The sequence below is a fragment of the Cicer arietinum genome, chromosome 7 (assembly GCF_000331145.2).
Source record: "Cicer arietinum cultivar CDC Frontier isolate Library 1 chromosome 7, Cicar.CDCFrontier_v2.0, whole genome shotgun sequence".
In the NCBI taxonomy this organism is placed as follows: domain Eukaryota; kingdom Viridiplantae; phylum Streptophyta; class Magnoliopsida; order Fabales; family Fabaceae; genus Cicer; species Cicer arietinum.
Genome location: NC_021166.2, coordinates 29,767,839 through 29,785,737, shown reverse-complemented (window position 1 = coordinate 29,785,737; position 17,899 = coordinate 29,767,839). Strand labels below are relative to the sequence as shown.

The window sequence follows — 17,899 nt, the reverse complement described above, 5'->3', positions numbered from 1 at the left end:
CAGAGGATGTTAAACAGAAGAGGACAGAATAGAGGACCTCCTCAAAAAGAAAAAATTGACAAGAGTCAAATAACTTGTTATGGATGCAACAAGATGGGACACTATAAAACTGAGTGTCCTCTCAACAAAAGGAACTCTAGAAAATTCCCATACAAAAACAAATCCATGATGATCACTTGGGATGATAGTGATGAGTCATCCTCGGAGCAAGAAAAGGAAGAAGAGGCCAACCTATGTCTCATGACAAAATCAGAAAATGACAAGGTAAGTATTTCTGATCTATGTCCAAATTGTGAAAAATTAGAAGTTGAATTTGATAGCCTTTTAAATGACTCATACACTTTATCTCAAAAATGCATGTTTCAAAAAACCCAACTTGTTGAGATAAAGAAACAAAATGAAGAGCTACAGAAAAAGAATGATGAATATGTTAAAATCATTCAAGAGTTGCAGCAATCTCACTTTCAAAATTCTGAGAAACACAAAATTTTTGAATCGCATCCTCCTGACGAGGATACAGAAAAGGAAATTTTGTAAACTGAGGTTATGGAACTAAAAAATGATATTTCCAACTTTGTCAAATCTACAGAAACATTTCAAAAGATAATGGGGTCCCAATCTGGAATATTTGACAAGGCTGGAATTGGTTTTAAAAGCTCTCAAAAACAAAAATTATATGAAAACTTTTTCTTGCCTAAAAAACGAGAGGATAGGCCTAAATGCACCTTTTGCAAAAAACTTGGGCATACTTCCAAAATCTGTCATGCTAAGAAGAAAGCTAACAATGAAAAGGCAGCATGCTCATTCTGTGGTAAACATGGGCACCATGATTCTATTTGCCATCATAAAAGGAATATCCTCAAAAGAGGAAAAACTAACCAACAAGGACCCAAAGCTATATGGGTACCTAAGTCTCTTTTAAACTCTAAAACAGGTTCATCCTCTAATCAACAAAAGAAAGCCTTGGTACTTGGACAGTGGTTGCTCAAGGCATATGACGGGAGATAAGCACTGCTTCATGTCTTTGGAGATAAAGGATGGAGGATCAGTCACATTTGGTAATAATGATAAAGCTCAAATAAAAGGAACAGGTATTATTGGTAAGAATAATTCTGCAAAAATTGAAAATGTTCAATATGTGGATGGCTTGAAACATAACTTGCTAAGTATTAGTCAATTGTGCGATAGTGGTTTTGAAGTTATTTTTAAGCCAACTCTATGTGAGGTTAAACACTCATCCTCGGGTAGAGTTTTCTTTTCCGGTTTTAGAAAAAAGAATTTATATGAACTTTATCTTGATGATTTACCTACTGAATCTTGTTTTGTTTCCATTGAAAAAGATAAATGGATTTGGCACAAACGAGCCGGTCACACAAGCTTAAACACTATTTCTAAATTAGCAAATTTAGAATTAGTAAAAGGTCTTCCAAAAATTAATTTTGAAAAAGACAAAGTTTGTGAAGCTTGTGTGAAAGGAAAACAAGTTAAAAGTAGTTTTCACTCTAAAAACTTTGTTTCAACAAATCATCCTCTTGAACTCATTCACATTGATCTTTTTGGTCCTATCAAAACTCCAAGTCTTAGTAGAAAAAGATATGGTTTTGTAATTGTTGATGATTTTTCTCATTTTACTTGGCTTCTATTTTTAAAACACAAAGATGAAGCCTTTGAGGCATTCCACCATTTTTGCAAAAAGATTCAAAATGAAAAAGGATCAAAAATTGTCTCGGTGAGAAGTGACCATGGAGGTGAATTTGAAAATGAATCTTTTAAAAATCTTTGTGAAGAAAATGGTATTTCTCACAACTTTTCTTGTCCAAGAACTCCCGAAGCCAACATTGAAAAATACTTTTGGGCCGAAGCCATCAACACTGCTTGTTATGTTTCAAATCGTGCATCCATTAGAAAATTTTAAACAAAACTCCATACGAACTATGGAAAGGTAGAAAACCAAATATCTCATATTTTCATATATTTGGGTGTTATTGCTACATTCTAAATAATAAAGAAAATTTGGGAAAGTTTGATCCAAAATCCGATAAAGGAATTTTTCTAGGATACTCCACAACGTCAAAAGGTTATAGAATATATAATCTTAGGACTCAAACTGTGGAGGAATCCATTCTAAGATACTCCACAACGTCAAAAGGTTATAGAATATATAATCTTAGGACTCAAACTGTTGAGGAATCCATGCATGTTATTTTTTATGAGTTTGATGACTTGTGTTTAGAAAAAATGGATAAACGTGAAGAAGATGAACAGTCATCTTCTTAAGTACCTGGTCCTCACGCAGAGGATGAGTCTGACCCAACCTCTCAGCAGCTTCCAAGAGGATGGAAAGCAGTCACTCATCATCCTCCAGATCTAATTATTGGGAATACTGAGGATGGCGTTAGAACCATAAATTCTCTAAGGAAGAGCACTACCAACATGGCCATGATATCACAAGTTGAACCCAAAACAATTGATCAAGCTATTGGTGACAAATCATGGGTTGAAGCTATGATGGAAGAGCTTTCACAATTTGAAAGAAACAAGGTATGAAATCTTGTACCCCATCCTCTGGACAAATCTATTATTGGAACTAAATGGATATTTAGAAACAAACTAAATGAGGATGGAGAAGTCATTAGAAATAAAGCAAGACTAGTGGCGTAAAGGTACAATCAACAAGAAGGAATAGATTATGATGAAACGTTTGCATCCGTAGCAAGACTTGAAGCAATAAGAATCCTCTTAGCTTATGCTACTCATAAAGGTATAAAACTATTTCAAATGGATGTGAAAAGTGCCTTTTTGAATGGGTTCTTAAATGAAGAAGTGTATGTTCGTCAACCTCCTGGGTTTGAGGATGAAAAGCGGCCAAAACATGTGTTCAAACTCTCAAAAGCTCTTTATGGTTTAAAGCAAGCTCCTAGAGCTTGGTATGAAAGGTTAAGCTCTTTTCTAAAAGAAAATGGATTTATTAGAGGTCAAATTGATACTACTCTTTTCAAGAAGACACTTGAGAAGGATTTATTGATTGTTCAAATTTATGTCGATGACATAATCTTTGGATTCACAAATGAAAAGATGTGTAAAGATTTCTCAAACCTCATGCAAAGTGAGTTTGAGATGAGTATGATGGGGGAATTGAAATTCTTCCTTGGTTTACAAATCAAACAACGAGAGGATGGTGTTTTTATATCACAAGAAAAATACACCAAAGATTTGCTCAACAAATATAACATGAGTTCAACCAAGAGTATGGGAACTCCTATGCACCCATCCTCCATACTCCACAAAGATGATGAAGGAACTCCAATATCTAAAAAGGAGTACAGAGGGATGATAGGATCCTTATTGTATTTAACTGCCAGTAGACCGGACATAGTCTTTGCAGTCAGTCTTTGTGCAAGATTCCAATCATCTCCTAAAGAATCTCATCTCACTGCTGTAAAAAGGATCTTTAGATACCTCGTTGGCACTATAAATCTGGGAATTTGGTACAAGAAATGTTCCAATCTTGACCTCATAGCTTATTGTGATGCCGACTACGCGGGAGACAAAGTTGAAAGAAAAAGCACAAGTGGTGCTTTCCAATTTTTGGGTAAATCCCTAATAAGTTGGTCATGCAAAAAACAAAGTACCATTGCTCTTTCAACTACTGAAGCAGAGTATGTATCAGCCGCTCAATGTTGCTCACAACTACTCTGGATAAAAAATCAGCTTGAGGATTACTCGCTAAGGTACGCAAAAATTCCCATCATCTGTGATAATACAAGTGCAATAAATCTTTCTAAAAATCTCATTCAACATTCTAGATCTAAGCATATTGAATTAAACATCATTTTATAAGAGATCATGTACAAAAAGGGGATTTAGAACTGATTTTTATTGATACTGAAAATCAATTAGCAGATATTTTTACCAAACCTCTCCAAGAGGATAGGTTCAACAAGATCTTAGAGGAACTTTCAATTCTTAATTTGTCTAAAATTAATTGATTTATCTTGGTTATGTTCCTTTATTATATTATTATAATTTTTATTAATTAATAATCCAAAAAATTATATGTTGTTCTATTTAAATAAGTATATACATTTTTAGTTAAACCTGTGAGGATAGCAAAACCACCAGAGGACGGAATGTCCTTATTGGTGTAACGTCCCTTGACATGGCAGCCTAGAAATATGAAGCCACGCTTTCTCTCTCCTTGGGCAGCACGCGTGGCGCATGCCTCCGTACTTCACGTCATGCATTTAATGCAGAACGGCTACATGTCCCATCCATCATCATGCTAGGTTCCTAGGCTACGGCGCATTTAATTTTTTCTTTCTCTCACACGTTTCCTCCCACGCTCATCTGCAAATCTTCCTTCCTCTTCCTTATTCTTTCGTCCTCTATCATTCTCACTCATCAACCAACTATTCTAAAAACATCTCTTTACCCAACAGTTGCTTCCCACAACATTTTTTTAATGGCTCGAACCAAAGTCACTGCAAAATGAAAAATCAACCATCAAGAACCAGAAGAGAATCAAGAGGTTTATTCAAGCACTGATTCAGATTATCATGAAGAAACTCAATCTGAAGGAACCTCTTTGAACACCATTCCTTCTTCTCAACCTTCCAAAAGTTCCTTTTCTCCCTCTTTCACTAAAAAAACTTCTAAAAACTCATCCTCCTCAACTCCAATCAGGCGTTCCTCCAGAATCATATATGGAGTCGTTACATCAAAAAAGGTGATCCCTCAAGATAATACTGTTCATATCATCCACTCTGATGATTCAGAGACAACTCTCTCTGTTGAACCTCCACAACAACCTCCTCTTAAGAAATCCATATCCAAAGCCTCAACTCCTAAAAAGGTTAAACCATTTTCTCCAAAACCCCCATCCTCGTTGCTCAAAATTTCTGATATTACCTCATTATTTGATTCGGCTGATATAGAAACCATTTAGGTTTCGAAGTGGCAAAACAAATCCGTTGTAAATGGTAAAATCATTGATCTTACTGACATCAAACAAGGAGGATTTAATGTGGAAGAAATAATTGATCAACTCGGATGGACTTCGTTCTTCAAAATCAATGAGCCCCAATATCCTCGCCTAGTACGGGTATTATATGCTGTTGCAAATGGTTCAAAGTACTCCAGTAGTTTTAGTATGGTATTGAAAGGAGTTCATATGGAAATAAATCCCACCATACTGTGTCAAATTTTTGACATACGTGATGAAGGAGTCGACCACTTACCGGAAAGGTGGCATTCTCGAGCTTTAATCACCAGGACCTCTGTTCTTGAAGAATTACTCATCAAACCACCAAAACCATTAGTGGCCTCAAATCTCCGTCCAATATGATGTATACTCCACATCATATGTGTTCACTCCATTGCACCTCGAGCTGACAGCTTTGAGAAAGTCACGGAACTTGATATCATGATCATCCATAATTTAATGTCTGCATCCCCTCTTCACTTAGGTAATGTGATTTTTTGGTTTATGCTGAATGTTGTTTTGATGGGAACATCTACTCCCTATGGAATGCTACTCACAAAGGTTTTCAAATTCTTCAAAATCCCACTCGAAGATGAATCTTCTGTCAAATTCAATAACACCTTTTCACTCAAGAATATTAAACAAATGAAGTTTGAGCATGAAAACCTCCCTGCCTCCAAGAAAAGAAAAGTACGAGAGTCCTATACTCCCTCTCAGAAATCTGAAAAAGACATCATTCAACCACTACCTAAGGATACACCATCACCACTCATTCAAGAACCTACCTCTCCACTGCGTCACTCTCCGGATCATACTCCATCTTTAGTCAATGACTCTCCTACTCCGAACTCACCTATCCAACCATCTCCTCAAGCTTCACCAATCCACAATCCAACTCCTCCTCATGAAGCCGATCCACTCCCTAAGGATACCTTTACACCAACTCCTCTTCAAAATATGGAAGAAGGCGAGGAGTTATATTTTGATCTTAACTTGTCCTATCCTACCTCTCCTACGGATATGCCTATGACCTTTTCTCCTACTGTGCCAATGGAAGAGGATGTGCTCCCACAACCAGATCTTTCGCAACAACTACCTATTCCTACTGCTACTGATCATGAAGAACCTACCCAACCTCTCCCTAAGGTCACGGGTCAGTTCAGTTCTCTTGACTCCTTTTTTACTGCCACGACTCATAACCTTTCAAAGGACAAGGCTGGGAGCTCTCAGAATAAGAGTTCCAGTGTAAATGATCTGCCTAAGGACTCTGTTCATAGCACAAGGACTGAGGACATCAAGGAACAAAAGCAAATGAAACTGCTCAAATTAATTAGAAAGGATCAGAAGAAAATCCTTCACAGCTTCACCCATTTTCAGAACTCCTTGGTTCAGTTTGGTCTCATTCTTGAATGGGTTACCAAACACTTGGCTCCCACTATTGCTCCTGGAGATCATCCTCCTGAGCTACCAGCCCAGCCATCCTCTGATGTTCCATCTCCTTCATCCTCATCGGATGAACCAGCCTCTTCAGACTAAATCTGTTGTTGTTTCTTTTTGCTGCTGCCAAATTCAGGCGGAGAATGATTATGCTTTTTCATTATCTAGTTGTTTTGTGTTAATGTTGTTAAACTGTTTGAATTATTGTGTTGCTTATGCTTGTTAAGTTGAAATTTTTGTGTTTTCATGATCCCATGTTTATGTTGTGTTGAACAAATCTTTAAATTATCATCTTATTATCATGATGTTTTATGTATGGTTAAAATCATGTTATCTCAACACTTTGGCATACATTTAGGGGGAGTAATGATTTTTATTTTTAAAAATTGTAACACATATGATTGAGGGGGAGCATAAACATTTTATCTTTGTCTTATTTAAAATCATAATTTAAAGAATTTTGTCATCATCAAAAAGGGGGAGATTGTTGAGACAAAATCTCTCAAATGATTTTAATGATAACAAAATTACTTAAGAGATTATGATTGTGGTTAATGACTAACATGTGCTCTTGAGTGTATTCAAATAAGAAAATAGGTTATTAATCATTAAGGCAAAAGGAAGGAAAATATGATTCAAATCTGAGGAGGGAAAACCACGCGAGGATGGAAATTGCTGAAGATGAAAACTGTGAGGATGGCCTAGAAAGTAAAAAATCTTCATATCTGCACAAATTTGTGCCCTCGCCAGAACAAATGCTTTTATTCATTAAAGAAATGCACAATAAAGTCAAAGAATGAATAAGTAAAAGTATTTGAAATCAAAAGTCAAACGGTCAAAGGAAAATGATGAATATAGCCAGATCTAGAATCCAAAGGATGGCAGACTAGGCTGTAAATGATTCAACCAAGTTGAAAGCAACCCATCAAGCATGTGCAAAGGCTAAAATCAGATCATTTATTGGACTTGCGCGAATTAATACATGAAGAAGTCAATTTAAAGAAAGGCAACAAGAAACAAGCCAAAAATAGACAATCACATGTTGCTGCCAAATCTGATCCTCGGACTGAGTGTGACAGTCCTATGTAATATGGTGGTTTTCTCTCTCTTGTCAACATCACCTCAAAAGCTTAAATTAACATAGTCCTTAAAGTTTTCGAAAATATTGCAGCTCACATGGTCAAAGAAACAACTTTACACTTCTGATAAAAGAGAATAAACAAGGACTTTTCAAGATCAAGTTACAAGAAAGTTGTGCATGCGCGAGGATGGATGCTGCCTAGGCTAGAAAAGCTGAATGGCAGTTCTGGAATTATGATGAAAAACATTGGATCTTTAGAAATGAGTTCCAACGGTCATCAAAGAGCTTGGACCCCTATAAAATGCAACAAGCTCTCCATCATACAACACACAACACAATTAACAAAAAGATCAAACATCTTAAAGCTATCAAGAGCAATTCACATCCTCCCTTTATCTTTGTTAATCCTTTGATAAAGTATTAAGTATCAATCACTCTCATACCACTTTGTAATTTCTTTGTGAGTTACACTTGGAAATATCTGAATATTGATTGTAAGCTTGGTGAAGCTAAAGAATACACAGTTTGTAATCATCCTCAGCGTGAGGTTGATCAGTTTGAAAGTTAGTAAAATCTCACAAGGGTGTGAGGACTGGACGTAGCCATCTTTGGGTGAACCAGTATAAAATTGTGTGTGTCTCTCTCATATTCTTCTCTTACTCTTTCACTCAAGTTAAAACTAAAGAGTTGAAAAAATCCATACTAGGACTTACCATCCTCAGCGAGGGGAAAGTTTTAAAATCTATTGAAAATTATTTTTAATCACTTAAAATTAAAATAAAAGACCGAATTATGAAATAAAAATGATAAATGACTAAAATGTTAACTGAAATTAAGTTAAGGGACCGCAAATGTTATTTAGCGAAAATATATTTTAATTACAAGATCCTAAAAAAAAGTTTAATTAGTCGTTATTGTAAAGAAAATCAAATTAAGAATAATAGTGTTCAATAAATTAAAAAAGATAATAAAAATCTTAAAAAATAACAAATATTTGTTCTAAAATTTAAGATATTTTACTCCAATTATAACCACTCTCCAAAATCTCCAATAATGCATGCTACATTTATTTGTTTTCTATTTTTCCACCCAATATGTACAACGCTCTTATTGAGATATGTCCTCCATCTAAGTTGCTTTATGACTCCTGTACATATGTATCATCGTCTTGTGTAACTTCATAACAAATCAAAGATTTGTTCTGTTTTCAATGGTCAACAGTCAACAATATTTATGCAATAAATTCTCTCAAATGTTTTTTAATCTCAAATGCATATCACAAATAAAATTATATTATATTATATAATATAATATATATTTTATTTTAGAATGACTTCTTTATTAGATTTGCATCAAATATAGATTCTTGCATTAAAAATTCTACTTGTAAACAACTCAAAAAATAAAAAAATTGTTAAAATATATAACAATTGAATTATTGTGGCACTTCTACTAAATCGCATTAATTTTGTATTTTTTTTATTAAATGTATTTTATTTAAATTTATTAATATAATTTTGCTTTTTTAATTATTTTTAATTATTTTTTATTGGTTAAATAATACTTATTTATTTATTAAAATAAAAAATAAAAAAATTAAAAGATTATAGAAGTCGTGTGTCACCTCGCATTATTGATTATTGCAGACAAATCTATTATCATTCGCACTATTGATTGTTGCTGATAAATCTAGTATCATTCTCTATAAGTAACTTTAAAAAGATAGAATAAGTTAAAATCTTTTAACGAGAGTATTTATGATTGATAGTAGAAAAATATACAAATCAATTAGGGATATGTTAGTAAAAAAATAATTAATACACTTAAAAGTTCAATGAAAATCTAAAATCTTATAAAGAGGATAAAGTTATTTCTTAAGAAAATCATATATTTAAATACAGACTTAATAATATTTTTAGTACAAATGGGATTTAAAAATTAAGATCAAGAATGAAAATTAAATAATATAAAATAATTCACAAAGAAAAAAAAAGATCATTGATTTTTTTAAAAAAATATACGATTTCTTTTTAAAATATTTGGGAATATCTTTTTTTATTCTAATATTATCCTAAATTATCTTATTATAAAAAAAAAAAAAAAAAAAACCAGACAGAGATTATCTTATATCTAATGCTCCAAATTTCTTTAAAAATATTAAGATAATAAAAAAAAGTTTATAAACTAAATCATATATTATTAAGTATCCAAATTTTAAAATCATGTTCTCAGAGTCAAATGTAAAATTGTGATCTCACGTATAATTTGAAGGAAATTTTTTCATATAAATTTGATTGAATGTACGGAGGTAGTTAAATTTTATAAAAAAAAAATATTTATGTTAAAAAAATTGAAAAATAAATAATAATTAATTGTGAAAATAAATTATATAAGTCTATATGATAATTGTGGTTTAATATATGCGAATAGGAGATAAATTTCAACTAGACATAACATAAATATACTACTTAATATAGATATGTTGTAATTTTGAGATCTATAACCGGTATATTTTATGAGTAAAATTGTTCTTATGAGTTGAACGTTGTTGGACTATCGTTCTCAAGATATATGTTTGAGTCTAATATATGAAAGTGACATGTTATATGTCCATCTTTTCTTGTTACATGAATTAACCTGATTAAATGACATGCATCATGTAGATTGCATCCTATAGATTGGAATGTGTAAATATTAATTGCATCATATAGATTGATATGTATATATGACTAAAATTTATTTTACTAACTTTTTTAATTATTCAAATTGTATTTTTTTTATTAGGCTCTATTTTAAGATTATAACAGGACCTCCAAAATCTTAAGACAACCACAGGGGGCCTAGACCAAATACATTAATTTTTGTAAACAAAAATATAATCTAAATATCTATTATAAAAAAACCAGAGAGAATAATTTATAAAAAAAATTATAAAAATAACTACTATAATTATAAAATAAAATAACTTTTCTAACTTAAATTCCAAATAATTTTTAATTATAAAAAATGTAAATCAAAATTTGATATACTGCATCTCAATATTATTATTTTTTTGTAAATTTATAATTTAAAATTCTTATATGCAATAAAATGTTTCATTTTTTATTTATTTATTAAAAATTTTAAATTTCTGTCACCTCAATGTTTGAGTTCAAGATCTCCTTGCTTTGTTGCATGCAAAATTATCTCCATCTTAATATTCAAAATTTCCAATTACCATTGCCACCAATCAATCCCAATATTATTTATTTTTATCATTTTTAATTATTTATATCATGTATTTAACATTTAATTTTTATTATTGTTATAAAATTTAAGTTTAAATTTATTTTAAATTAAAATAATATATAATAATATTAATTAAAATATTTAAATTAATATTTTAAGTTGTAATAAAATTAAAATATAAATAAAATATTAACGTATGAATTAAAGTTAGACAGTAAAAAATGAATGAGTTGTTTGCAACTTAATTTTAGTTTGAAAACAAATAGGAGGAAAAATAGTAAGGAGTTCTTAACAAAATAGAATTAAATTCTGCAAAATAGAATGAAGCTGTTATATATCAAATTATTTATTTTGCACAATTGCTCAATCGCGTTAACTTTGTATTTTGTTCTATTAAATATATTTTATTTTATTTCATTAATATAATTTTACTTTTTTAATTATTTTTTATTTATTAAATTAATATTCATTTATTTGTTAAAATAATAAAATTAAAAGATTATAGATGTTCCTATACCGGGATGGGACCTCGGCAGACAAATCTACTATTATTCTCTAAGAAAGTTAAAATGTTTTAATTATTTTAATTATTGTTGATTGTAGAAAATTACATAAATAAATTAACGATAAGTTAGTAAAAAAATAATTAATACATTTAAAAATTCAATCAAAATTTTAGAAAAAAGGATAAAAATATTCGTAAGAAAATCATATATTTAAATACACATGTAATAACAAATTTAGTATAAATGGAATTTAAAAATTAAGATCAATAATGAAAATTAAATAATATATTATAATTCACAAAAGAAAATAAAAGAGATCAATGATTCTTTTAAAAAATATATGATTTCTTTTTAAAATATTTGGGAATATCTTCTTTTTTTTAAATATATGATTTCTTTTTAAAATATTTGGGAATATCTTTTTTTTTAAATATATGATTTCTTTTTAAAATATTTGAGAATATCTTTTTGTATTCTCGTATTATTACAAAGTATCTTGTAAACTAAAACACAATTTCAGAAAGAAAGAAAGAAGAAAAAAAAGTTCTATATTTACTAGTAGGCCTCATATTATTTATAGTCAAATTAGAATTCCACATAACTGATTAATTTTGAGTCTTGTTTCTGGGTTAAGACTAAAAAATCAACATGGAAGAAGCCAAGAAACTCAAAACAGAGCATGATCGATTAAGCCGTCTCTCCGATGATTTATTATGCCATATTCTAACATTCCTGCCAATAAAAGAGGCTTACAGAACAAGTGTTCTTTCTTCAAGATGGATATCACTCTGCAACAAAATCCTCGACCTTCAATTTGCATTACCAAAATCTAAGCGGTATCAAGAAATTGAGTATGTATATACAATTCTTCTAAGACGCACCGAAAATATAAGAAAATTAACATTCTTCACTCACTTTGGATGTGAACCCACTGATGCACAATTGTGGGTCATGAGTGCAAGAAAACTTCAGGTGAAGGAACTTGACTTAGATTTCATTCTCCGGAAGCCAATAGTATTCCCTGTTACGTTTTTCATGTCTATGTCACTTGTGGTTTTAAAATTGCGTGGCAATATTAAACTCCAATTTGATTCTTCTATTGCTCCTAATTTCCCTTCATTAAAGATTCTTCATCTTCAATTACTTATTGGGTACAATTATAGTGATGATCGTGAATATGATATTAATAATTTTTTAAGTGGTTGTCCACATCTTGAGGAATTTCGTTTCTATGATTGCCTCATACAACCTATTAATATCTCTTTTCACTTCTTAAAGAGATTACATCTTAATTTATTCAATCCTAGTTATATTACCGACATTGGTCCATTACAAATTAATGTCCCTTCACTTGAATTTCTTCAAATTGCTGATTGTTCCCTTCGGAAATATGAGTTTATAAACTTGTTCAATGTTGATCGAGCAGCTCTTTGCATTAGTAAGTATTCGGATTTTGACGGTTCGTATAAACTCTTAAAAGGAATTTCTAATGTCAAATCACTCACTCTCAGGGCTGACACAATTAAGGTAAGTTTTGTAATATTTTTTATAAAATATTAAATTTCATATTTAGTAAGGGCTGATGTGCAATTAATTTCTTTTATTTTTGTAATTTTGTTATGCAGTTTCTTAGCAAGCAGGACTATCTCGACGATTTATGTCTTCTCACTTTTCATAATTTATTATATTTATCGGTTGAAATATCTGAGAATTGCAATTGGAATATGCTTCTTAGCTTTCTTCAAAATGCTCCAAAACTAAAGAATCTTGTTATTGAGGTATGTATCATGTTTTTTTATTTATATATGCACAAAATATTTTTTTTTAAAGTATATAAAGATCTACTCTAAATTATTACTCTTAATTAAAATTTCAGCAATTATCAACTCTAAATTATATTCTATCTTACCATAACAAGCATTTAATAATATTTATATTTTTCCGGACAAAATCTAAGCATATTATTTCTTATTTTAGTTTTTCTGTTACACCATATAGATTTAATTCCTTGGACGTTTAGTTCAAAGTAGTTAAACATAATATCTATATTAAACTGTTTTTATTTTGTTAATTAAGATGTATCTGTTAATATGATTTGTTGAGTGTAATGTATATATTTTGATTTCACCCGTAGTGAATTCCAACGACAATTTGGTAATTTATATGCAGAAACATTTTAAAAGGAATTTGAAAAGAAAAGAGGTTGGAAACTCTCCATGGAAAGGGCCAATAGAAACTCCAACATGTCTTTCAAGCAGCCTCAAAACATTTCAGTTTAAAGGAATTCAAAACATAAGAGCTGAGTTGGATTTTACGCAATATATTATAGAAAACTCAAGTAAGTTGGAGAAAGTAAAGATTTTTACACCAAAGTCCAAGAAGTCAAAGTCAACATCCTCAACAAAAAGAAAATTAATGCAGTGGTCAAAGAAATCATCATTACTAGTATGGGTATGAATCATATTTACATCCTTTCTCTTCTTCAATACTAATTTTATAATCTCCCAATCTATAATTATATATAAGCCGTTATTAGAAAGAAAAAACTGCTCTTAAGTATAAGCGTTTTTTCAAATTATTAAATGAATTAAAAAATATTTTTCAAACATAATCATTATCAATTTATTGTGAAAGATGTGAAACGAAATTACATACATTTATATAGAAAAAGAATATTTAATTAAGAATAATATCTATAGTTTGGGTCACGTCATGGATTTGTGTCATGAATTTGTGTTAAATGAGATTTAAATAAAATAATAATAATAATAATAATAATAATAATAATAATAATAATAATAATAATAACAATAATAATAATAACGACGACGATGTCATGTGCCACGTGGATGTCACATAATTTTAAAAATATCCACATGATACTTTCATTTAAATTCATTTTTTCTCCGCCCCCATAAAATAGACAAATAAAAATAAAAAAACAATAATAGAATTAAGAAATAAAATATATATGAAAATTAAATAAAAACTAAACTTAAAACCGTAATTAAACTTTTTTTTTAAAAAAATAAAATAACGCGAGATCTCTTTGTTACAAAGGGGTAGTATTTATGTATATGATCTTGTAATGAATTCAATATTTGTTACAGGAAATTAATTTATTTTGAAGATCGTTTGGATGCCTTCAAGGAATGAAGCAAGACTGGTGGCACTATTTTTCTTGTTATCAATCTTACACACTCCATTATAATTGATTTGTTGCATATATTTATCCAATTTTTAATTCTTTTGGGTAGAAATACAATTGTCTCTAAGAACTCTTAGTCAAATACCGTATGTAAGCATCTTTATTTGTTTTTTTAATATGACATAGTTACCTTAAACTTATTTATTGAGAATTCCCCAATTGCAACGTCTTGTAAAATAAATAATTTTATTTTTTATGATTTTGCTTGTGTTCAAAAGAATATCTTAAATGCATAAATTTGAATTTACTGAAATTAATTTCACAGGAAATACTCCCTCACTAATAAATTATAATTAAAATTAAATCAATTTTTTTTTTCAAATAAAATATAAAAAAGATCAACACTCTCGTATTTAATGATAGTATCTCTAAACTATCATTCATTTAATATTCTAATTTTAATAACCCGATTTATTAAACACAGAGAATAATTTAAAAAGTATAATAAATATTATTATTTGGATTGCATGTATTAATGTAATCAACTACTTTTTTTGTGAGTTTGATAAATTATTTCTTATAATTCAATTTTTCTCATAATCTCTTCGAAATCGCAATTTCAACTGTCTTTGTTATAATCTCTTTCTAGGTCAATTTTGCTTAACATTTTTTCTATTTTATCCTGCTGTTTCACTAAATCAACGTCATAACCTTTCTACTCTAATACTTTATGTGTACTAAAAAGCTAATTAAATATTATATTAACCAACATATTCAAAAGTATAAGATACATATGCCTATAATAGAATTATACAAATATAGTTGTTAAGCTTAATTGCAGTTTTGGTTCTCCTATTTTAGCTGAATCGCGAAAGTAGTCCTCCTCATTTTGTTTCTTTCCAGTTTTGGTCCCTCAAACAGAATTTTGATCCAAAACTTGATGAAATTTCATTGTTTTTGCATTTATTTAAATCACACCATGTCTCAAGATCCCATTTGCAATAATTGTACCTGAAATCTATGATTATAAATGGTGTAGTACAGCTTTATAAAATGAAATTTCATCAAGTTTTGGACCAAAATTCTATTTGGGGACTAAAACTGGGGAGAAACAAAATGGGAGGACTACTTTCGCGATTCAGCTAAAATAGAGGGACCAAAACTGCAATTAAGCCTAGTTGTTATAAACATGTTCTAAGAAAAACAAAAAATAAACAAAATTCCTTTGAGAACCAACTTGGCTTTGTATTTAACAATTGGGCCATTTGGGTTTAGCTTAAGCTTCTAGACCCATTTGACTCCAATTTGTTTATGTTTCGGAAGTAGATTGGTTAAGTACCACATCTAGTTCCTTTCAATTATTTTAATTTTTTTCATCATTGCTTCTCTCCATGGTCCTTTTTGCATAGCTTAATGGTTCTTTATTAGCAAATAAAGCAAAATGTACTAGATCTCCACTACTATCAACTTCATTATCATTGTATATCTCAAACTCACTTAAGTGTATTGGTGACTGTCTTGATCTTTGAGTTTTGCTTGATTCTATTCTTTTTTTTCTTTATTGTTTTTGACAATCATCTAACAATGACGCGTGAAATTGTACTTGTTAATTGGTGTTGTTGACCTTCTACTTCCAGTCCTAGAACTTCTGCTCAGCTATCTTCACATCTCTACTCACAACATTTTTTCCTTTAATAGAATTATACAATTTATATGCACCAGTTGGGTGATACCCGACTAGAATCATGACTTCACTCTTATCTTATAACTTTCTTCTCTTTTGGTCTAGTACATGCTTGAAAAAATAGCAGTTGATGCATATAATCTTCATATAGATTAATAACATATATACAAGCATTATAGTTGAGTCTAAGAAATAAAGAAATAATTAAAGAGATAAATAAAATTTAAAATAATTATATGATGAAATATTTTTATGATTAGAGTATAATGCACTTTTATATAGTACTATTAATATAACTAACTTAACAACTTCCAACTAATGATAAGTAATTTTAATCATCTCTAATACCAACCATGATTGCAACTATCACATTTACCACCAACTAAAACCTGGGTAACAATTGCCGATATGGCCATTGAATCCATGGTGGACAACATTTAATGCAATTTCGAGGAATGATGAGAGTGACTAACTGACTATGAGAAAACAAAGACAATTTGAATCAAACGAGGAGTCTTTTCCAAAAAAAAAATAAGGAGGAAAGTTTGGCAATTGCTCAATTTTGTTTTGTAAACTGGAATTGAATTTTGGGTGAAGGAAAGTTTGTTACCTTGCAAAAACACGTGCAACAGATTATCAGATGAAAAAAAAATGACATTTTTTAATTCAAGACAAAACAAATTGCATATGGTTTTTTGTCAATTTTTTATTTATATTTAGGAATTAGATTATTTAACCGTCCACATGTCATAAAAAGAAAAGGAAACAAAATCATAAAAAGAAATTACAATTTGAAAATAAAAATACACCGAATCTTTTTTAAAAAATGATAGGAAAAATCATTGTAAAATTATCATCACAGTCATTAATTTGCTAACTTAGAAATCGCTTAAAATTACATTTTTATGTTTTGTTAAAAGTTTTGTAGAAAGTTTCCGAACTCCATTAATAACTTAATGGTAGATACTCCATACAATCATTTCTCTATTTCATCATATAATTTTTTTAAATTTTATTTATCTCTTTAATTATTTCTCTATTTCTTAGACTCAACTATAATTCTTAATAGTTGGAGTGAAGTAGTATAGATTAACAACATATATACAAGCATCATACTTATTCTTGTTGGCATGTTATCATTACTCCATACAATCTTCTTCCTAATATTGTATGTATAAATTTTGCTCTTAGCTGCCATGATACTAGGTTTTTTTAATCCTACAACTAATATTGACATTTATTTACAACCTTTGATTGATAATTTGAAGAAGTTGTGGAATGATATTTTGACATATGATATTGCTTGAAAAGATAATTCTATGATGAAAGCTACTTTGATGTGGACATTTAATTATTGCCTCGCTTATCTAATGTTGTCAAGATGGGGGGTACACGGTAATTTGGCTTGTCCTATCTGCATGAAAACACCAAAGCATTTACATTAAAACTCAGTGGGAAGGCTTTGTGGCTTGACTCACATCATAGGTTATTGCCTCCTAATTACACATTTAGAAGGAATAAAGCTACATTTATCAAAGGCTACGTAAAAACTCTAGGGCCACCGCTTAAATTGACTTCGGAACAAATTTGGTATAAAGTACAAGATTTGTCAAAGGTACAAGTTATTGATGGTGTGGATTCTAAACACAAGGTCACAAACAATGACACAATTTGATAAAAAAATGTATTTTTTGGGATCTGCCATATTGGAAAGATAACCTTTTAATACACAATCTTGATATTATGTATATTGAAAAAAAAAATTATTTGACAACATATTTAACACCGTGTTTAATGTGAACGCAAAACAAAAGATAATAACAAAGTTAGGAAA

General features: G+C 30.0%; 1 protein-coding gene across 1 annotated transcript; it reads left to right on the top strand.

The window, feature by feature from the left end:
- The first annotated feature begins 11,818 nt into the window (after window positions 1-11,818).
- Window positions 11,819-14,548, top strand: LOC101488277 (F-box/FBD/LRR-repeat protein At4g26340-like). The gene is made up of 4 exons (XM_004514289.4): window positions 11,819-12,760; window positions 12,859-13,011; window positions 13,403-13,684; window positions 14,344-14,548. The coding sequence occupies exons 1-4, from the start codon at window positions 11,882-11,884 to the stop codon at window positions 14,359-14,361; spliced, it is 1,332 nt and encodes a 443-aa protein (XP_004514346.1). The 5' UTR covers window positions 11,819-11,881; the 3' UTR covers window positions 14,362-14,548.
- Window positions 14,549-17,899: the final 3,351 nt, after the last annotated feature.